General features: G+C 36.8%; 3 protein-coding genes across 4 annotated transcripts in view; 1 reads left to right on the forward strand and 2 right to left on the reverse strand.

Moving 5' to 3' along the window:
* The window catches only part of mrpl11 (mitochondrial ribosomal protein L11), a 34,815-nt gene extending 24,684 nt beyond the window's left edge, over positions 1–10,131 (reverse strand). The window contains exons 1-2 of one of the 2 annotated variants that reach the window (XM_056770320.1): positions 10,035–10,131; positions 2,550–2,718 (exon numbers count right to left, since the gene is read on the reverse strand). In XM_056770320.1, coding sequence (XP_056626298.1) covers positions 2,550–2,672 — 123 coding nt within the window. In that variant the 5' untranslated portion in view covers positions 2,673–2,718; positions 10,035–10,131. Of the gene's footprint in view, positions 1–2,549; positions 2,722–10,034 lie in introns of both variants that reach the window. The other variant, XM_056770321.1, reaches the window with a different exon arrangement.
* Positions 10,132–10,543: 412 nt separating this feature from the next.
* On the forward strand, positions 10,544–12,981 carry pfdn6 (prefoldin subunit 6). Its single transcript, XM_056769807.1, has 4 exons — positions 10,544–10,725; positions 11,134–11,204; positions 12,465–12,589; positions 12,704–12,981. Exons 1-4 carry the CDS (start codon positions 10,662–10,664, stop codon positions 12,822–12,824), a joined length of 381 nt encoding a protein of 126 aa, XP_056625785.1. The 5' UTR covers positions 10,544–10,661; the 3' UTR covers positions 12,825–12,981.
* Positions 12,982–17,438: 4,457 nt separating this feature from the next.
* Positions 17,439–18,382, reverse strand: her5 (hairy-related 5). The gene is made up of 3 exons (XM_056770420.1): positions 18,318–18,382; positions 18,048–18,143; positions 17,439–17,960 (listed from the first exon to the last, which is right to left on the reverse strand). The coding sequence occupies exons 1-3, from the start codon at positions 18,363–18,365 to the stop codon at positions 17,439–17,441; spliced, it is 666 nt and encodes a 221-aa protein (XP_056626398.1). The 5' UTR covers positions 18,366–18,382.
* Positions 18,383–19,995: the final 1,613 nt, after the last annotated feature.

Raw genomic sequence — 19,995 nt, forward strand, 5'->3', positions numbered from 1 at the left:
CACAGAAGCTGTCAGCCCCCCCAAGCTCCCACTTTTATTTCTCTCGTTTGTTTAAATTTCCCCCTCGGCCGACAGGCAGCCTACCTATATGCGCTTACTCTGTCAGGGATGGTTAGGCAGACGGGTAGACGACCGAAGGAGGGAGTAAGCGGGAAGATTAAAGGGCCAGAACTTTACGGCGAAGGCCTGCTGGCTGCAATTTATATACAGTTTAATACTTATAAAAGTGCTAAGTTGAGGCAAAGACAGCAGCACGGGCAGAGAGATAAAAACTGGAACAAAGCTGACAAGTGCACGCGCGACCTCGTGTGTTTCGCAGACATATGGCGCTGCTTTGCTTGAATGATGCTTATTACGCCTCGTTTTTAGTTCACAACAGCTTTCTTCGGGAGGCGAATGCACTCTGGAGGCCTCGCTGACATGTTTTGGCAAAAGAAAAGGCGTCTCATTAATTATTATCACGATGGGTAAGGGACTGTAATGGCATCATTACAGCTGTAATTAGCTTGTTAGTTATGAAGGCATTTAACGTACGAACAGAAGAACGCCTGTGACATCATTACACTAAACATCTTACTACAAAAGTGGAGGGTAAAAGAATGAAAATTTCAACATTTGATCTCTGAGATTGGTCATAGATCTGGTCGCCCACAATTTAAGAGTAAGATTTCTTTTGTACAGAATTTTATAACACTGCTCATTGGAATGCTTGATTCTGATTGGCCCGTTATGACATTTGCAGGTTCAGTATTCCCAGATAACAACCTCTCAAAACGAATAACACACGGTGACCCGGATGCAGCAAATCATTTTGAAAGTTGTAATGTAAACATATCTTTTAAAATTAACAATATTTTAATAAAACATTATATTTTCAAATGATTAAACCAAATTGCCTGTTCGTGACATCTGTACGTCGCGTCATACCTTAAAACTGAACGTAAACTTTTCCCTGCGGAAGGTCTGCATTCAGTAAAAATGAGCTAATGGAATATTTCAAATTCACATGTCATGTTCAGTTACTTGTTCATGTGGGAAGTAGCCGTGTAATAAGCGGTATATTTGATCATTTAAACCACAGATTGCTTACGCCTTGTACAAACAAGCTGGTATACTAAAACATACCCCTACACCATCAAGCCAATAATACCAGGGTACATTGAAGTGTGAGGCACTGCACAAACAAAAGACGGTATTTGACTGTGGATGAACATGGGGATGGTGGGCCTAGAAGATCAAAACCATGCCACCCAAAGCTACAAATAATAGCACCGAGGAGTAAGTTACCAGGGTTCAAGTACTAGAATTGTTGGAACAACAAAAAGACTTCGACAGAACTTTGCTTGAACAACAAGAAAAAAGTTTTAAAACTTATCTACCAATCATTGTGTATTCTTCTAATAAAAGGATTGATGAACTGTCAAGGCAAGTTTACGAGTCTAGAAATGACTCAAAAAGAATTTGATGACTTTAAAATCTTGTGTAAAACATGGTCCGCAAACTGCAATGAAACAAAGACAGATTTGGACACAATTTGTAAAAGTTTGATCACGACCTCAGACAAGACAGAATATCTGGAGGGTCAATCGAGACATAATATTGTTGTGGATGGCATTAAAGAATCTCCACGAGAAAAATAGGTTGACTTGGAGGAAAACGTGAGGAATCTTTGTAGTGAAAAATTACAGCTGGATCATCGTAAGATAAAGTTGGAATGGGCTGTCGGTAAGCCAACAGCATCATCAGTGAAGCCCCGCCCTTTTGTCCTTTAATTCTTTCGCCTGAAGGACAAACTTGCAGTGTTGGATAAAGCAAAGAAATTTAAGGGCTCAGGTATCTTAATTAATGAGGACGTCCAGATACCATCTGTAAAAAAAGAAGAGAGCTACTTCCAGGAACGAAGGCAGCACGAGAAAGAGGTTCCTTTGTTCCTTCACCTACTCAAAATCTACCAAATCATAGGAAGGCAAATGTTTAGAACTTGCCGTAGTGGATTTTTAGCTCAGTTAACTAGTTATTTGGTTTTGTTGATTACTTTTCTACTATATACCCTTTCCTTACATAATTGATTTCAACAAATTTGATTCTAATTTGATTCTGTTCATTCATGAAGATTATACACTTAAAGTTAGTGATGCCCTTTGTTAAAAAACCAACAAGGGCTGAAGTGGAATCCTTATTTATTGAGCTCTCTGGTGCTTCTGAAGGAAAGAATGTCATTTATGACTCGGGTGGCTCAAAAGATGCAGAACTGAGTGTACATGATCAAAAAAAAAAAGAATGCAAACATAAACATTTATGCATAATACCACCAATTGCTATTGAGATTAATAATGCTAATTATTTAGCTAATTCTGGCTCATGTCCATCCTGATTTCCTAGCCCCACTATTCCTGCCTTCTGTTTCTTTCCTCCATCCGGCTGAGTTAATTTCTCTCTGGACTGTAATTACTCTCCTCCACAGAAGCTGTCAGCCCCCCCAAGCTCCCACTTCCTAAGTCCTACGATAGAAATGGTAGACTGGAGAAGCAAAAAGAGTAAAATTTTACCTGTCCCAAGATGGGGCCCAGTGGGGGCCCAGGAGCCGCTTGTCCAGACCTCACAATGGCCCTGATGACACCGCCTGTATCCAACTTTTTCACCGCCTTTGCCGCTTTCGATATCTTGGACATATTGTCTGTGCGTCCGCCCTGCTACGCGTCTGTCCGTCTGTTTCGCCTGCTAGAAAAAAGGTAATTATTGAGGTGTCTTTAATTCATTAAAAATGCAACGCAAAAAATCTATAAACGTCCAGAGGTTGAAAAGTGAGCTACACAAAAGCTCTCAGATCCATAAAAGCTCTCCCAGAAGTGCAAGTCCCCCTTATCTCGAGACACTGTAAGTGAAGACAGTCGCAAGGAAAAGTGCTATGAAACCCCAGGGCCTTAAGAGATAAGGGATAAAAGCACAGGTGCGTGCACTCAAGGTTGGCTGACTTCAACGATTCCCTGCGCTCTGCTGATCCATTACCGTTAGCCGGCACTCCACGGGTTCAGATCAGAAAGGTCGATGGAGCAGATTGGATAGCAGCCACCGAGCAGAGCAAAGGCAATGGTGACGCACAGAATTAGCACAGCGCACAAGGTCGACAGGGTAATATCTGGTTTTCGCATTCACAATTGCATAAATTTACATGATTCAATCAATTAGGTGAGTGCTGGAAATGGTCTGAAAGGTATGTGCCTGCAGGGACGTGAGCCACATAATCTTATATAGACAAAATGCAATAAAAGCCGCTACGTGACCACTGCATCAATTAAGCCCAATTATAAAGACGACCCATTTTGTGACGGTTCAGCTCAGGTGAAAACCATAACTTTAAATTATTCAAACCACTATGTTCCTAGGTTAACTTAACTATTTACATATTTATATATTCAGAAATGTGAGGCAAATGAGGGCGGAAGTGAAATAAACACACCTCGCTGGCCACACAATACACTGTGCCATCAGTTTTAATTCTTGATGTTTTAATGCAGTTAATCCTCGCATCTGCGCACACAAGGAGACGAACAAATACAGCATTTCATGAGAAATAAGGCCTTTTTCTTTGTGTACACAGGCTATCTGTAGCAGCAGATATTGGCACTGCAGTCGCCAGCCGTTCGAATACATTCAGTTGAGAATTACACTCCGGGTTTCCTTTAAAATGCCAATCCCATGCTGTCCTTCATTTCAGCGTTCAATTTCGTGCAGTTCCCCAAACACACTTTTGCGGTTTAAAAAGCATGTTGAACTCAAATCAATTTATGAGCCAATCACAGAAGGTTGGACTGCTGGTAAACCTTTTCTCCTTGGCAGGAGGTCCAAGCATTTTAACATATTCAGAAGCGGAACAATCGACAGTCCTGCGAGTTGAATTGAAGTCATTTATTCCTAACATTGTGTTTGGCACTGATTTCCTTTTCTCAGTGCTGACAACAACAACGTCTCTGACTGTTTCTGAACCGACATGCATGAAATTTATTTTTCATTAAAGGTAACTGTGCTGACGTGATTGGGATTTGAAATGAATGATGAAAGAAAAAAAATCAGAGGATGAGTGACTTTGGACTGCAGACATGTTCTCTGAAACTTTACTCTGCTGGCTCAGTATACTGCTTTGAAGCTCTCGTCGCTTTCAACATTGGATTAAATAGAAAATAACATACAGAATATACCATTTTTAAATATAACTCTAAAACAGAATAAGATGCACAACATGTATAAAAGAAAACAGATCAATTCAACAATTAAAAAAATAAAAATTCATCTTTGTGAAGAAATACGACTATTGACTCTGTCAAAATGGGCAAGGTAAAATTACATAAAATTACAGTTTGTAATCGCTGCTAATGTGTTTAACATTGATTGGTCAGTTCGGTAAATTAACTTAAGAATAACCAAAAAAGTCTGCTTGGCTGTTATAAAAAACTAATGTCTTGAACAATATTGCAGAAAAAATACAATATCAAGTTAACTTCAACAGTAAAGCTGGGGAGACAGTGTTCAACAAAATGTTTTATTGTCCCTACAATGAATTCTTACCATGCATGTAACAAAATGAATGTATATAAATAACAATCATTTAGGAACTTAAAGGGACAATTCACCCAAAAATAAAAAATTGTCATCATTTATTCACCTACATGTGATTTAAAACAGGAGTGAGAACACCCCTCACATTTTTGTAAATATTTTATTATATCTTTTCATGTGACAACACTGAAGAAATGACACTTGTCATGAGAGATATGAGAGCGATAACACCCAATTTAACACACATGCTCCCCATACACACCTGAGACCTTGTAACACTAAAGAATCACATGTCATCGGGGAGGGAAAATTGCTATTTGGGCCCAATTTGGACATTTTGACAAAGGGGTGTTCTCACTTTTGTTGTTAAGATATAATTGCTGTGTGTCGAGTTATTTTGAGGGGACAGCAAATTTACACTGTTATTCAAGCTGTACACTCATCACTTTACATTTTAGCAAAGTGTAATTTCTTTAGTGTTGTCACATGAAAAGCTATAGTAAAATATTTACTAAAATGTGAGGGATGTACTCTAGATACTGTTACTCTTCATCAGGCGAAAGAAGATATTTTGTGTGGAAGCCCATATTGTAACCGACATTCTTCAAAATATCTTCTTTTGTGTTCTGCAGAAGAAAGAAAGTCATATAGGTTTGAAATGACAACGAGGAAGAGCAAATTATGAAATAATTTTCTTTTTGGGCCTTTGGGGTGAACTGTCCCTTTAATTTGATCAAAATCTTGTTTTTTTTAAATGCAAAATATTTAACCCAGGAATCCCTGCTCTGTCCACAAAGATGCTTTTCCACAATTATTTTTAGAATTTAAGGCCATGACGCCATGTCCTGGAATTTAACACTGAAGTGCTTATTTGGCTTCGGTTTTAACAGTAAAAAAATAGAGTATAGGTGAGGGTGCACAAATATTTCTTCTTAAAATTAATTCTTTGAATTCAGTACAACTTGATTGTAATGATAAAAAGCTGAGCTCTTTGAGGATTTTCCAATGCACTGAAAAAACGGGGCAGTATACCATTTGCCACAAATGAATGCGGCTCGCATGTTTTAATTATTTATTTTTTAGAGTAAACTGATTTTGTCCATTAGCCCGAAAAAAAGCACTGGATGTTAAAAATCCCAAGAGTCAGACAGTGATTTAATATCTTAATCCAAATTCAGAGAAAGCAATCGTAGAAGAAAAACGAGAAAAAAAAAAAGGAGAGCTGGGTTTAGATAAAATGAAACACCCGAGAGGGTCAATAACATTAGTAGAACTACATCACTCTTGGTTTAAGACGACATTGAAAGACATGATTCTCTTTAAGAAGTGATTTAAGAACCTTGAATTCAGTCCCTCTGCAGCCTCACGTTTGCATATATAGATTTACAGCCCGGCGTTTGAAAGCCAGTTCATTTGGTTTCTCACTCTCTTGATATATCCGTTTTTGGTTTGAGACAAATTGAACTTGCAGACATGGGAAAACATGTTTGTTGAGGCAAGAATAGGCCATTTAAAATACTGCTGACCAAGCAACTGCTGTTTTTGCAACATAGACAAAAGCGAGAAAATAAATGGTGAGTAAAGTATATTAAATATTTATGCACAGCAGACAGGATTGTTTAAATGATTTAATTTCCTTAAACAAATTTTGTTTTCCACGTTTTACAGAAATAGCCTCTCAGCTTCACCAAAATGTAAGTTGTTGTTAGCAGTTAATGAAAACAATTACTCTAAAAAGCTACGTAAATTAAATCAACATCAAATGAAGAGAGAGAATTCTGTTTTTCTCCTGTTCTACAGCACAGAAAGCCTTTACATTACAATTCAGTAAGCAGGCCGGTGTTTCAGGATTCTGTTCAATTCCTATTGATTTTGACAGGACCTCAAAAGGGTCCCTTGCACAATATGTTATAACCTCTGAAAGAGTAAACTACCTCCTAATTTACAACAGCAAACTTAAAGTAGAATACCCAAATGACTTGAAAACATCATTAGCTGTATCAATTAACATGTAATGGCAAAAGAACTTCAATAACACACATTTTCCAGCACTGCATTTATTTAACTAAAACTAGTAACAAACAGTGGTTCTATTCATTGGAACTTGACTAACACAAGGCGATGACAAGGAACAACAACAGGATACTCTCACAGGGTACCACCCTAAGGCATTAAAAATAAATTGGCATGGAACAGAGGGAACTGGGGCAAGCATAACACAAAACACAACTACCCAAAACAAGATAATGAATGAATGGGGCATTAATATAGCGCTTTTAAATCATATGAGGGGGTCTCTCCTCAACCACCACGAGTGGATGAGTCTACGGCAGCCACCGATATAACGGCGCCAGTGAGCCCACACCTCCACCTGATTTTTGAACGCGGAAGTAAACGATGTGATGCACTTCCTTTTTGTCTTGAGACTCCCGATTTATTAGCCTGCCATTGGAAAACAATGGTGTCGCAGGATCATGCTCAAAACACCATTAAAACAGCTCTGGGATATCTTTTTTACACCCTCGATGCATTACACAGTGGGAGGATGAAGTGGCCTGATATATCAAATGAAGATATATTCAATCATTTGAATTTCTTCTCGGAGTTGACGGGTCTTCGATGCGCAACTATAAAAGCACAGAGACGTAAGTTTACCAGTAACTTACATGTACAGTGGGAAAGTCGGTCGAAATTTGTACATGACATAGACCAGGAATTCCTGTTTTTAAAAGTAGATGTGAATCCCAGTCGATGTGGATCAAACATTCATGGATCCTTACAACTAATAACGGAAGAATGGAGATGGCTGGTTGCTCTTGTATCGCAGGTCTCCACCGAGCTGCAGCATCCATCACAACTTTCTAAAAAAACTCAAAACATACTGAGCAATTAATGTCTTGTCTATTGAATAAAGACATTATTTCATGTTGTTCATTCTCTCCCTTGTTTACTTCAAGTTTAATACTCATAGTATGGCCTGGTAAATTAAGTTATCATTACAGTTTAGCATGTTGACAAAATATTAAATGTGATTTGGGTAAAAGCGTCTGCAAAACTATTGAAAATGTAATGTCCTGGATTTGTTAACTTAGTCATGCAGCTGCGATCCGCTGGCAGGAAGGTTTGCTTTAGCCTTTTGAGTTTTAAACCGCTAAATACATATAAAAATGCTAACAGCTAAATTTAACTGCTGCTATTATTATACCAATATTTGCATACTTTTTGTTTAGCTGTGCTAAAAATGTTTTGTTTATATATATAATCTATGATATATAATGACATTTTTTCTACATTTAGTGTCACTCTCACAATAAATACCCTATATTTGAACAATGTTTATCAGTTATTGTAGTCAAGAAGGTAAATTGTCGAGGAGAAAGGGCATTCAGTAGGCTTAAATGGATAATGGATGCAGATCATAGGGTGCAGAACATCCAGATTCAGCTCAGCGGCATGGATCAAGGTAAAAACAAATAAGTTGTAGACATTTTTTGCATTTGTACCGGCTATTATGGCAACCTCAAACTGCACACATTAAGCTTGTACCTTTGGGTTCAATGATAAATATTAACTAGCCATTCAAAACCGCACATTTGTCTCGCTCTCAAAACGACTCCCATTAGTTAAAGTGGCTCACCGGAAGTCTAAACACAAACAGCTCAAAAATGGCGGCGCCCATATTTATGCCCAAAATAAGTTGGATAGGAGAGAGATATAGAGCCAATTAAGAGGGTGGGGATTATTAGGAGGCAATGATTGACAAGGGCCAGCGGAGGGAACCTGGCCAGGACACCGGAGTTACACCCCTACTCTTTACGAGAAGTGGTCTGGGGTCTTTAATGACCACAGGGAGTCAGGCCTTCAGTTTAACGTCTCATCCGAAGGACGGTGCTTTTTTTACAGTATAGTGTGTCCAATAACTATACTGGGGCATTAGGACCCATACAGACCACAGGGTGTGCACCCCCTGCTGGTCTCACTAACACATCTTCCAGCAGCAACCTAGCTTTCACAGGATATGATCAAAATACAATTCCACATAATTACTTATACAAACATAACAATATTATCTTAAACAGTGCCAGATTATTGTTTAAAAGAGATTTATCCTGAATGGAATAGGAAGACTGTACACATTTTGAAGTTATTCAACATGACTTAAAGGGTTCACATATATTTTTTTTGCCTGTACAGTTTCCCAGAGGTCAGCTTGTAATGCTTGCTGCTGCAACTTTAGAAAAGTCTCTTTGCTTGCTTTCTGGCTGTGTTCACTCAGTGGAACAGGGTTTGTTCTCAGGTCAAATATATATTTTTTAACTCCACCGCTTCTTTGCAAAGCCAGCACCACACTGTCACCGGATCACAAAACATTCTGAGCCCAAATACTAAACTGTTAGGATTCAAATTTTCAGCATTCCACTCACAAATAAACTTGCTAGTCTTTTCTTTAATATTAACCTTGTGATATTTGTACAGGGGTACGCAGAGTTGCACATGTCATTCACCAACAAAACAAAGTGACATTACCAAACTAATAAAACAGTCTCAGAAATATGTTTTTCGGAGAGAGTGTTAACAGCAGAATAAACAAACTGCGAAACTGATTTTTAAGATAATTCATTTAATGTTAATATTTGAGATGTCAGTGAGGACAAAAATTAAGAACTTTTAGATATCAATCTGTACGTGTAATTAACATTGATCATACTCATAATTTCTATCTCTTTTAAAGGTATTTTGGATAAAAAGCATAGGAAGAAACTAAATAATAACTTATTTTATTTGTAAGATTTAGAAAAACAAAATAATCTGTCCTAATGAAAGGTAATTGCATTCAAAGGTCGACCATGCCATGAAAAAAAGGAAAAATGTGTGTATTATTTTATATCATGTCTATAGAGTCTATGAACAGGGGATTGGGAAATAGAAACTGGCGGTTCAATATATAAATACATTCTCCGAGTTTACATTTTCAAGTTTGACTGAAAATGTCACATCCATAAAACTTGCCCTATAGCCATAAAATGGTTCAGAGTAAAATTACATGAAAGTCCCTATTAAAGTTATTTTTTTCAATTCCAGCAGTTCTGCCGGGTGTGACTAGTAAAAAGAATAATACTCGCACTCTTAAGACTCCTCCATTATGCATAACAATCTCTTGTAATGCCTCTTATTTAACTAACCACAGTTTTTCGGTTTTATTTGTGGTAAAACCATAGTACACCCAAATTTAATATCATCTATTCAAAAAACCCAGTTTACTGTATATGTAACTATTGCAACACTGCCAAACAAGCATGTTTACTACACATTTATTATATTACACCCATGGTATCTACTAAGGGTATCCCCTAGGTAACACAGCACATCACAGTGATCTGAAGCCGGTAATAAAGCAGCTTTCTATCGCAGATATAAAACAGGCGACAACTGTGATCTGTGATATGTGATCAACTGAAAGATTTCATTAACATTACCTGATACTGTGATAATCTGTGTAGACGCACACAAGAGAAAGTCCTTCACGTCAGTATTTGAACCATGCGCGCTGCCATATTGCGACCTCACTGTCACGGCACAATGAGTTGAATAAACCTCAAAGACGACCCCCATGCGGATAGGCGGAGAAACTACACCTAAATTACACGGTTTTGAGTTGATTTATGTTATTTATTTAAGGAAGCATAGAAAATATTGACAATAAGATTTATTCAAAGAAAACTTTATAGGCTTCACATATAATGCAGATGATCAATCGAAAAGTGCATTATCTAGACGCGATTGTTCATTTTTGTGGAAAAGTATTATTATTATATTACTATTAGTTTTAAACTGTTGTCTGCTTAAAGGGACTAATGTCGTATTTGGTTCTGTGTGATTGTTAAATATTATGACAAAACACATTAACTGTACGCTCCATTTTGAACACCAGATGGCATCGTTTCTCTTTGAGTCTAAGAAACCCTCGTGTATGTTCTTGCGTCATTTCCGGTGCGCCGCCGAGTGTGTGCATGAGCTGTGTGCTAAGTTTCTGCTCATGTTGTAAGGAATTTGTTATTAGTTAGCAAAGAAAAGTGTGTTCGGAAATTAGAGTAGCTGTTGTGATGGCTGAGGTGATTCAGAAGAAATTGCAGGCTGAACTGGAGAAATATCAACAGCTGCAGAAAGGTATGTCGATGCTAGCTTCACTGCTGTTCTAGCAGCATTTCGGTATTATCCACTGCATGCTAACTGGGTGTGGATATTTTGTCATCAGTTAACTTATCCCCATACTGTAAATATTTACTTTCGCAATGCATCGGCGTCATGTATTTATTGTTTATGTCAGTATCTTGCAGTTAGGATCTCTATTTGCGTTTTGTCAACGGGATAGATCTGCTTTCTAGCTAAAGTAACTTTAGCTCATAATGGTGTCTATTATTTATTTAACTATGTATGATGATGAATTGTTATGTTTTCTTTGAGGCATTTATTTTAGTAATATGTTGATGTGTATATAGTTCGTGCATAACTGCTATTTAAATAGATGTACTGTTTGAACCCATGTAAACACATTTTTGTCTGTTCTTTTTACAGATGTCAGTAAGAGTATGACGGCAAGACAGAAACTGGAGGCGCAGTTTACTGAAAATAATATTGTTAAAGAGGTAAGAATACAAACTGCTGCTTTTCCCATGAAAGGTTGCATCCTTGGAAGGGTCATCCTTGTCATCAGCGCAGTAGAAGGACATCTCAATTTGAAGGATCCTTAGAAGGCAGCCTTTGTTTCAAATACTTCATTCAGCCTCTTTTGAAGAACTCATAAAGTGTTTTCCTTGTGTCCTCAAATCACCCACAAACCTTTGCATAGGCCTACTTTCCAAAAAAATCACGAGAAACTGCTTAATTTGAATTCACATCGAATAATGAACGCAAGTTAGTTATGAAAAATTCAAAGATGAATGCATTTATGATTTCTTTTATTTGGTTGTAAATAAATTACGTTATGCTCTAAACTGCCCATAAAGCACGAAAGGAGACCACAGATGGTTGATGTATTATTCTTATTCACTGTATTGCATTAATTGAAAGTTGTATAATAGCTTTTTTCTGGCGGTGCTCCATTATTTTCAACTGCTTCAAAGTTTTTATGCCGTTAATACTGTGGGAACCATTATGACGTTGTCATGGACACTTACTAGACCATTTATATACATTTATAAGAGATGATCTTAAATGTGCGTAATAAATAGATAGTGCTCATAAAGGACTGTTTAAATAGAATCATCACTTGAAGCAAGTTGAGGCTTGGACCCGGAAAAAGTAATCCTTTTGTTTTATGAGATTGATGCAACTACCGGTCAAATGTTTAGGATCACTTATCACTTGGGAAAAAAAGGTTTTTCATGGTCTTAAAAATCTTTTATTCTGAAGGTGTGTGTTTCAATGATTTGAAATCGCTTCTGTAGACAAAAATATAATTGTGCCAATATATTAATTTATTTGATTAGAAAACACAAGATTTATTAAAAAACGTTTTTGAAAGGGATGTTTTAGACCAAATAATAAATAAAAAGCAGTCTATAAGACTCCAGCTGGATTGGATTTCCTTCAATACTGTATATAAAGCTTCCCAGGTTGAGAACTCAAGAAGATGAATAAAATGCTAAGCGTACGGTTCTAGTCCAAGGGTGGCTACTTTAGAGTTGCTAAAATATAACAGAGTTCATTTATTTTTTGTGCTTTTAGTTACATCATAATTCCCACAGCTACATTTGTTCATGTTATTTCATGGTTTTGATGGGTTTAAAAATATTCTAAGCTGTCATAAGAATAAAGAGTGATCCTTTACTTTTGACCAGTAGTGTATGTTTCTTTAAAATGTTTATTACATTTTGGAATACACCATATTAACTTTCTCTCCACAGGAGCTTGGCTTGTTAGATAGCCAAAACACAGTTTACAAACTAATTGGGCCAGTTCTGGTAAAACAGGATCTGGATGAAGCCAAAGCAACAGTGGCCAAGAGATTGGAATACATTAATGGTGAAATGTAAGTAAATGATAACAATATGTCGTAATGTATATAAACCTACTAAGACAATTTGATTGTTGACATGAGTCTGTTTTTACACATACAAAGTTAAACACAATCTGCTTCTTATAGTCAACGCTATGAAACTATACTGAAGGATATGGAGAAGAAGTCTGAACAGCACCGAGAAGTTCTGTCCAGCCTACAGCAGGAGTACCAGCGGGCTCAGGGTCTCCCTGCTGCAAAGGTCTAAATGGATTATTACATTAACAGACCTGGACACTAGTCTTAATCTGACAGACTGAATATACCAACTAATAATTCATGCTTGTTCATTTACATTAACAGGATACTTGAGGTTTTTGTTTGATGCTATTAGGCTTTAAATAAATTTTGTTTATTTATGTTTAGTCCCACGAGTTGTCTTTGTAGTTTGTATCTTAAATTTGTCTAAACAACAAAAAACTTAAAAAAATCTGAATAAAAGTGCAACTGGAAACCATTTAGAAACGCAAGACGTCTTGATAAACTTAAACACTCAATTTAAAACTATACAATTCAATGTTAGAAGTCAAATTCACATAGAACATAATTTACTCCTGTTAGAACATTTACATAATTTACTTTTAACATTTACTTTAAAATAAAAACTTTGCAAGGAAAGAATTATGGTTTTAGAGCAACATCTTTAGATTTTGAATTATTTTACAAATATATCAGTTGCTTCCCTAAAGAATTTTGTGTTAGGCCTGTTTTTATCTTTAATAGCAAAATGTGTCTTATATAAATACAATGTAAAATGCCCGGACTACTGAATAAAATAAAAAATGAAAACAGTTAAAACTACGTTCAATAAAAAAGATTCTTCTGTTTTAGAATATAAGGACACTTATACCTTTATGTTCTCCTTAAGTATCTTATTTTGCATCATACAAATGTCAGCCAAATTTCACTTCAATGTAATGGCATCTGTGAGCAGGCCAACAGGTGAACATGAAACATTTTAGAATAAAGTCTCTTTAGTGGCAGACTTTACAACTACAGACTACAACTTTAGTGGCACGAATATCACTAGAGTAGGTTTGGAATGTGATGATTTTGTGAATGCCAGTTCTGGTTTTCTGTTAGCAGTTTAACAGTGTCCTTTTTATAGAAATAGCCTTATGGTTAGGATGTTTTGACAGTATAGGTTTGATTGTGCGATTGGGTATATTACTGTATGTGAAAATTACTAATGATTTGTTCAGGAACGTTTATATAGCGCACTCTATCAACATGGCACTTGTACATGTAATACAATATAACATTATGAATTGAAAAATTACTAAGAATGTTAAGGCTCTTCTGGTAGCTTAGATTAAACATATTGCATATAATCATATGCATAAAATCTTCCACATTCCCAAACACTAATTCCGAGTTCAGGTAATAATGCTTGTCTCTTTATGATGTATCGCCATGTATTGAAGCATTAAGAGTTGACCAGTCAGGCGACTCGTTTTCTAATTAAAGGGGCAGGCAAGTGGCCCATACGGCCAGATGTTGGTTTGAGTTCTGTCATTGAAGCGCTCGGTCAACAGGGCGTGTATCCGCCCCTGCGCAACAGGCCATCAGACGCAGCATGGAGAAGCGCTGAAGCAAAGACGTCCGCATTGTCAATTCCTACCCCCCAATTAATATCCCGCGGAGGGGGACCTGTCCCCCTTCATTTCCCACCCGTCGGGGATTAAAGCACAAGAATAAAAGCCATGAAACAGAATGGCACTACTTGTAAGGGAGATGCGTACGGGTTTAAAGCAGGTCTCCAACGCTCCCACCTAAAACGTACACTGTGGCACAAAAGCTTCTAAAGGGATTAGCTATTTATTGAACCAATAATATGCAAAGCTAATTAAACAGACTTTAAAGTTTCCCCCTTTTGAAGTAAATCTTTTTGGGCTAGTTTTTAGTCATGATTTTAAAGTAATTGTCAGATGCTGACTAGGGCAGTATAGGGTTTCGTGTGGAGTTAAAGGTTTTGGTAAATTTGCTGAAAATAGAAGTTAATTTAATTTTAATAAGTTGAATTTATGAAAAACTACGCAATTCGCTTTGCTCTTGTATGGGCAGCAATAACATTATAACCAAGCAGCTCTGGTTGCATCTCAGCGATTTGCCACCTCTTTTCATTTGCACGTGCCTTTTCTCTGCGTAAATTGTTTTGATAACCGGGCCAGCGCCAGACCACGTGTCGATTTTATTTTACTGTGTTGTCAAATGGCCACAAAAAAACAAACGTAGCTTTAAATGGGATCGCAAGACGTTGTCCCAGGAGTAAAGTGGCAGGGAAGAGAGAAAGTCCGCACCTTGGCTCGTGCGTAATGGCAACAGCTGACCTGTCACAACGTGGTGCACAGATGCAAACAAAACACAATTACAACATTTGGTGTTTGTCCTATACTAGAGAAAGATATATTAAGCTAAATACACAAAAAGTAAGCAATGTGACGGGGGTCTCTTCTGTTTAAGAAGACACTGTTTAATTCAATATAACCATGGGTTTAAATTTGTGTTCTAGCACCGCAGGGTCATGAGTGCACCCAACACGTGCCAGCAACCATCTGCGAAAACAAGCTTGTGATAGTAAACTTTACACTTGCGCCTAAACATCTGTGAATGTGTCTGTTTTCGTTACACATCTCCAAAACCAAATAAGAGGTATCAGATGTGCACTTGCCTCATAAATTAAACTTCTAATTCTAAATAATACAGACCACATAGTAAAGCAACATTCAATCATAGTAGGCTAATATACCTAATGACTTTAAGTCCTATACACTTGGCTTCATGCATTGTTTCTAGTTAATCAGGAAAGATCAGTACACATCCGGTCTGGATCAGTCTTAAAAATCTAATCTATTTACACCTTTTGTGCTGAATGGCATTTGGAGACTTATCCCCTGTAATAACCGGTTCAAGCGTCAGACGGTTATTTAGCCAGTCCATGCCATCTTTTCAAGCTCTAATCTCATTTCACTTAAACTCGTTTATTTTAGAGCTTATCCAGAGCGACAAAGCGAATCAAAGCTCCAAAAAAGTAGATTTAGTGAAGAGTAAGAGTTAAGAAGGACTAAGCCTGATCTTGTCATGAATGTTAACGCAGGCATAGATTTCCTATACAGTTTTTATGACGGAAGTTTTAAGGACAAGGTTTAGTAAAAAATGTTACATCTCTAAAATATATTTTGCAATGCTTACATGGGGCTTTTGGACATAGATATATCACATAAACAAGATATGCAAATTATAGTGTAACTAAAAGCATAATTCTGCTCCATGTGATAGATAAGCCTTTTTTTATAACAGAATAATAACGATTTACTTTTGACAGAATGGAGAGAGTCGACACCTTAAGTTCGTGCGTAAATGCCAACAGTTGATCAGTCACGTATGCTGCGAAGTTGCAAACAAATACGTATTGTTTATAAAAGTGAATATTTCTAAACACATAAATGAAAAAATGTGACATATGTCTCTTGTATTTTCAATCGTAAACTGTTTACCTAATAGCATACTCTCCAAATTTGAAGTTTAAGTTTTAGCACGACATTATTTCAGATAGTGATATATGTTGGATCGTAAGTTTTTCTCAAGCGCAAAAATTATATTTAGAGCTAAAAAGTCGATCCTTTTAATCTGTAGCCTAATTTGCAAAACTATTCTAAAATGAAAAACCGTGTATTTTTGTAAATAAATGTATTAAATCATTTAAAGTCTGTCACTAGCAATAGGCTTTCCTCAAAGCTTCACGTGTTATTGGACCGGACACACTATTGACGATCAACAGGCTGGGGCTTAGTAAAATAGAAAATTGATATGACTAATGTTCATGTTCGTATATAGTTTAGCTTCACATTCAGTGTTCAGTAGATAGGTGATGTAAAAACTCGTATAATGGGTTCTGATAAGCAGCCATCACTCTTTGACATTTAAATAGATGCAACTGTTTTGAGAAAAGTCTGTAAAAGCCACACCTAAATTCATAGATGGATGGCGGATAAGCAATCGGCACTTCAAACCATGACCCTATGTCCGCCGTTCATTAATTGCACATTACTGACAAATAAAGGGCAATTAAGATCTGTAAATGTCAGGCCAGTTATCAGGTTAAAACGGTAAACATTAACACCATGAGTGAAGAGCGATGTTGTTCATCTCTTAGAATATCTCTCAGGAAATAAATGAAAGGATATCTGTAAAACGCACAAATGTAAGACACTCAAGATAAACGAATATATCCTCTGTGAGGTTTAATTCTTTCAAAGTAAAAAAAATAATTCACATAAGCCATGAATACGAGTTCTCTGGACATTTTACTGTAAAGAAAAATACAAATGCTGTCTTTGTTCAACAAAAATACAATTTCAAAATGTTGATGAAATTAATATTTCATGGAATGACACAAATATGTGGCAGCTACCACATAAAGAAAGACATGACTGTGGTCTAGACAGATTCTTGACACTCAAGTTCAACAAAAAGAACAAAAATCCTTGACTCCTTTACATGATTCATCCATATTCAATGGATGAGTTAACATTTCTTAGTCCTGAGCATCTAAGTCTGTTGAAAAATATATACATCTCAGCATAAACACATCTTGTTTGTTTTGCTGTAAGCGCAACAAACATTCACAGGCAAAGATTTTTCAATGCCCTTTTATAAGAAAATAAAACTTTGGCATCTGCTGTACAAAATCCACATATTTACAGATTTTCAAACATTTCAGTCCCATTTGTTCCCACTTTTCATCATTCTGGGGGATTTTCTGGCAGACCCAGCTAAATCTTTCCAGTATATGCATGCAGGGACCTAAGACATTGCTTTTCTACTGAGGCCATGGTCTCCAGACAGAATCATAGAGCAAAACTGATTTTTTAGGACTTGAGGTCATAGTAGGAGCAGACAGAACAGTTCTTTGCGCAAGCTTTGAGCAGCCAGATGGTATGTAAGAATTGTTCAGTTGGACATGATGCTGCTGTGTTAGAAGCAACGCATCATCATGCAGGTGCACCTGACTTTCTCTGTGAAGGGATCCAGCAGACAGCTGTGTCTGTATCGAATCATTCAAGTTGTGCTGAAGGTTTCCATGTGCTTTTTCTTTTTCCTGCCCGAACTCGTAGTTCTTGCTTGCAATGAATTGGCTGACTCGTAGGAGACATGTCCTCATTCCATCACGGTAGCTCTGACGTTTGCAGGGTGAACCCAAATCCCCATCATAGTCTTCACTTCGCCCCCTTTTTCCCCTGGTGATCTGATAAGAGTCAGTTTCTGATTTTTGTTCAGCTTTGAGGAAATTCACGACACTTTCCAGAATTTCAGCCTTTTCCACTTTAGGGTTCTTGAGTTTCTGTTAACAACAAGAAAAAACATTTGATTAAGTAAATGTAACACATCTGACTTTATTTACTATCTTTTAAAATACAGGAGATTTTACCTCATTGTGTGTATTTTCCAGTAAAAGTAATCTCAAAGTCTCCAGGCTTTGATTAATGCGATCTCTCCTCCTTTTCTCCATGAGAGGTTTTGGGACCTGTAACATTCAATACAATGTAGCCTATGGTAAAACATCTATAAATGTAACACATTAATATATTTTTCTACAAGTCTCTCTAATGTTTTTTTTTCCACAGACAAGCACTTCATTTTATGATCTAGCACATTTCAGTATACAAGCATTAAAAAAAACAGTAAATGAACATTTTACCCGTGATGAGTCTTTTTCCTCTGGTATTTCAGCAGCTGGTTTGTTCATGTTGAATAGGAAACAGCCTCACCTAAACAACCCCAAACTGAAATGATGAGCATTTTTGCGTTCACGACTCTTATTGTACAGCTAGTCCACTCCCAAATCCCTCCCACCTGAGCTGGATGATGAATAATAAAAATAGATGGACCAATTACGTCCTTTAGTTCGACCTCTCATTAATATTCACCTGACTCTTGGACGATAGGGGAAATCACATTTCAATTGTAAGAGACGATAATGACCCATTTAACCCCCCACTGTGCTGTTTAAACGAGGACTATTGAGGTAAAGTATTATCCATTATCAGGTTTACGGGGTCGTATATTTTAGAAACAAGATGAAAAGATACGTAGGCATATGGCCTGTTGTAATTTGAAACGTGATTTATAAAATGTTCAGTTCAATTTAGATGTAACATTGTAGCATCAGACCAGCCATTCATAAATAGCTTTTTCAAATGGTATACCATGTCACATGTACGGTAATATTTATGTCATTAATGATGTCATTGTTTTTCTATTTTATATTGCAAGGTACATTATGCATCTTAGGTTTAAATGCACTGTATAATAATGGTATCATAAATGCATTAATTAGTCTTATAGGCTACCTTATCTTTTCATTGCATCACTGATCGGATCACAGCTTTCTCCAGAAACAAATGTGTTCCCTGTATAACAAAAACATGTTTTGGGGGGTTGGTTTAAGCAAACTGTTTAAGGTTTGAGCTCTGAAGCATGGCTTCTTTGATAAACCGATCCCGCTGTGTGTGGCCTCTGTTCGAGCATATACCGCAAAAAAGTCATTTGACGCGGGCTTTCTTTAAATAAGCAAATAGGCCTACTCGGTTGTGGCAAATGTCATTTACGTGTGATGCAAAAGAAAGTGGTGCATTCCTTTATAAATTATGCAATTTATTCTTCAACCATTCTATGCATTTCAATAAAAGTTGCTACGTTTTCTTTGGCTAATTCCCAACGATCCACTTGACCATTTTAGGAGTTTGCAAGACAAGTGTAAGCGTGGGACCATAATGGTTGGCTTAATCACTCACACTTCTATCAAAACAAGCGCTATGAGCACACTTATCACATTTGCTCTAAAGGTTTGGCATCACACCTATCGACATCCCCCACGTCAACAGAAAGCCTGGGCCTATGTGCGTGGCCACTTTTCACTTTTAATTTGTTTTCATTGGCCAAAATTAAACCACTTACAACATCAACCAATAAAATAAATCTCTTATAATCATAAAACACGGTTTATTAAAATGCCGGAAAAACGAAATAAAATTCAAGTTTAAATTGTGTAATCACCATTTCATAGAATTTAAATATATTCTAGTTTATTTCACTGTGCAAGTCACGTATTTGTCATTTCTTTGCCAGTTCATCTGAAAACAGTGTGCATGCGTATTCAAAATTATGTGAAGACCTATTTCATGACTCTACTTTTCATTACATTGCAAATTTGTATAATAATAATAATAATAATTGACAATTGAACAGTGCATCGTCTTCTTAATTATTTTAATCTATATTTTTATGGGTCGTTCATAAACATGCAGAACTACCATAGATAGGTTTTTTATGTGTTAGAGATTGTTTATCCAAGGGAGAGGACTGATGGGTGGAAA

The sequence above is a fragment of the Triplophysa dalaica genome, chromosome 16 (assembly GCF_015846415.1).
Source record: "Triplophysa dalaica isolate WHDGS20190420 chromosome 16, ASM1584641v1, whole genome shotgun sequence".
In the NCBI taxonomy this organism is placed as follows: Eukaryota; Metazoa; Chordata; class Actinopteri; order Cypriniformes; family Nemacheilidae; genus Triplophysa; species Triplophysa dalaica.

Bases quoted from the DNA above. Each gene is read 5' to 3' on its own strand.
- pfdn6 (XM_056769807.1), top strand. From the start codon at position 10,662: ATGGCTGAGGTGATTCAGAAGAAATTGCAGGCTGAACTGGAGAAATAT. The intron at 11,205-12,464 runs GTAAGAATACAA...TTCTCTCCACAG, and splicing joins AAAATAATATTGTTAAAGAG to GAGCTTGGCTTGTTAGATAG. The intron at 12,590-12,703 runs GTAAGTAAATGA...TGCTTCTTATAG, and splicing joins GAATACATTAATGGTGAAAT to TCAACGCTATGAAACTATAC.
- her5 (XM_056770420.1), bottom strand. From the start codon at position 18,365: ATGAACAAACCAGCTGCTGAAATACCAGAGGAAAAAGACTCATCACGG. The intron at 18,144-18,317 runs GTAAAATGTTCA...TGAATGTTACAG, and splicing joins AGGAAAAAGACTCATCACGG to GTCCCAAAACCTCTCATGGA. The intron at 17,961-18,047 runs GTAAAATCTCCT...TGTTGTTAACAG, and splicing joins TGGAAAATACACACAATGAG to AAACTCAAGAACCCTAAAGT.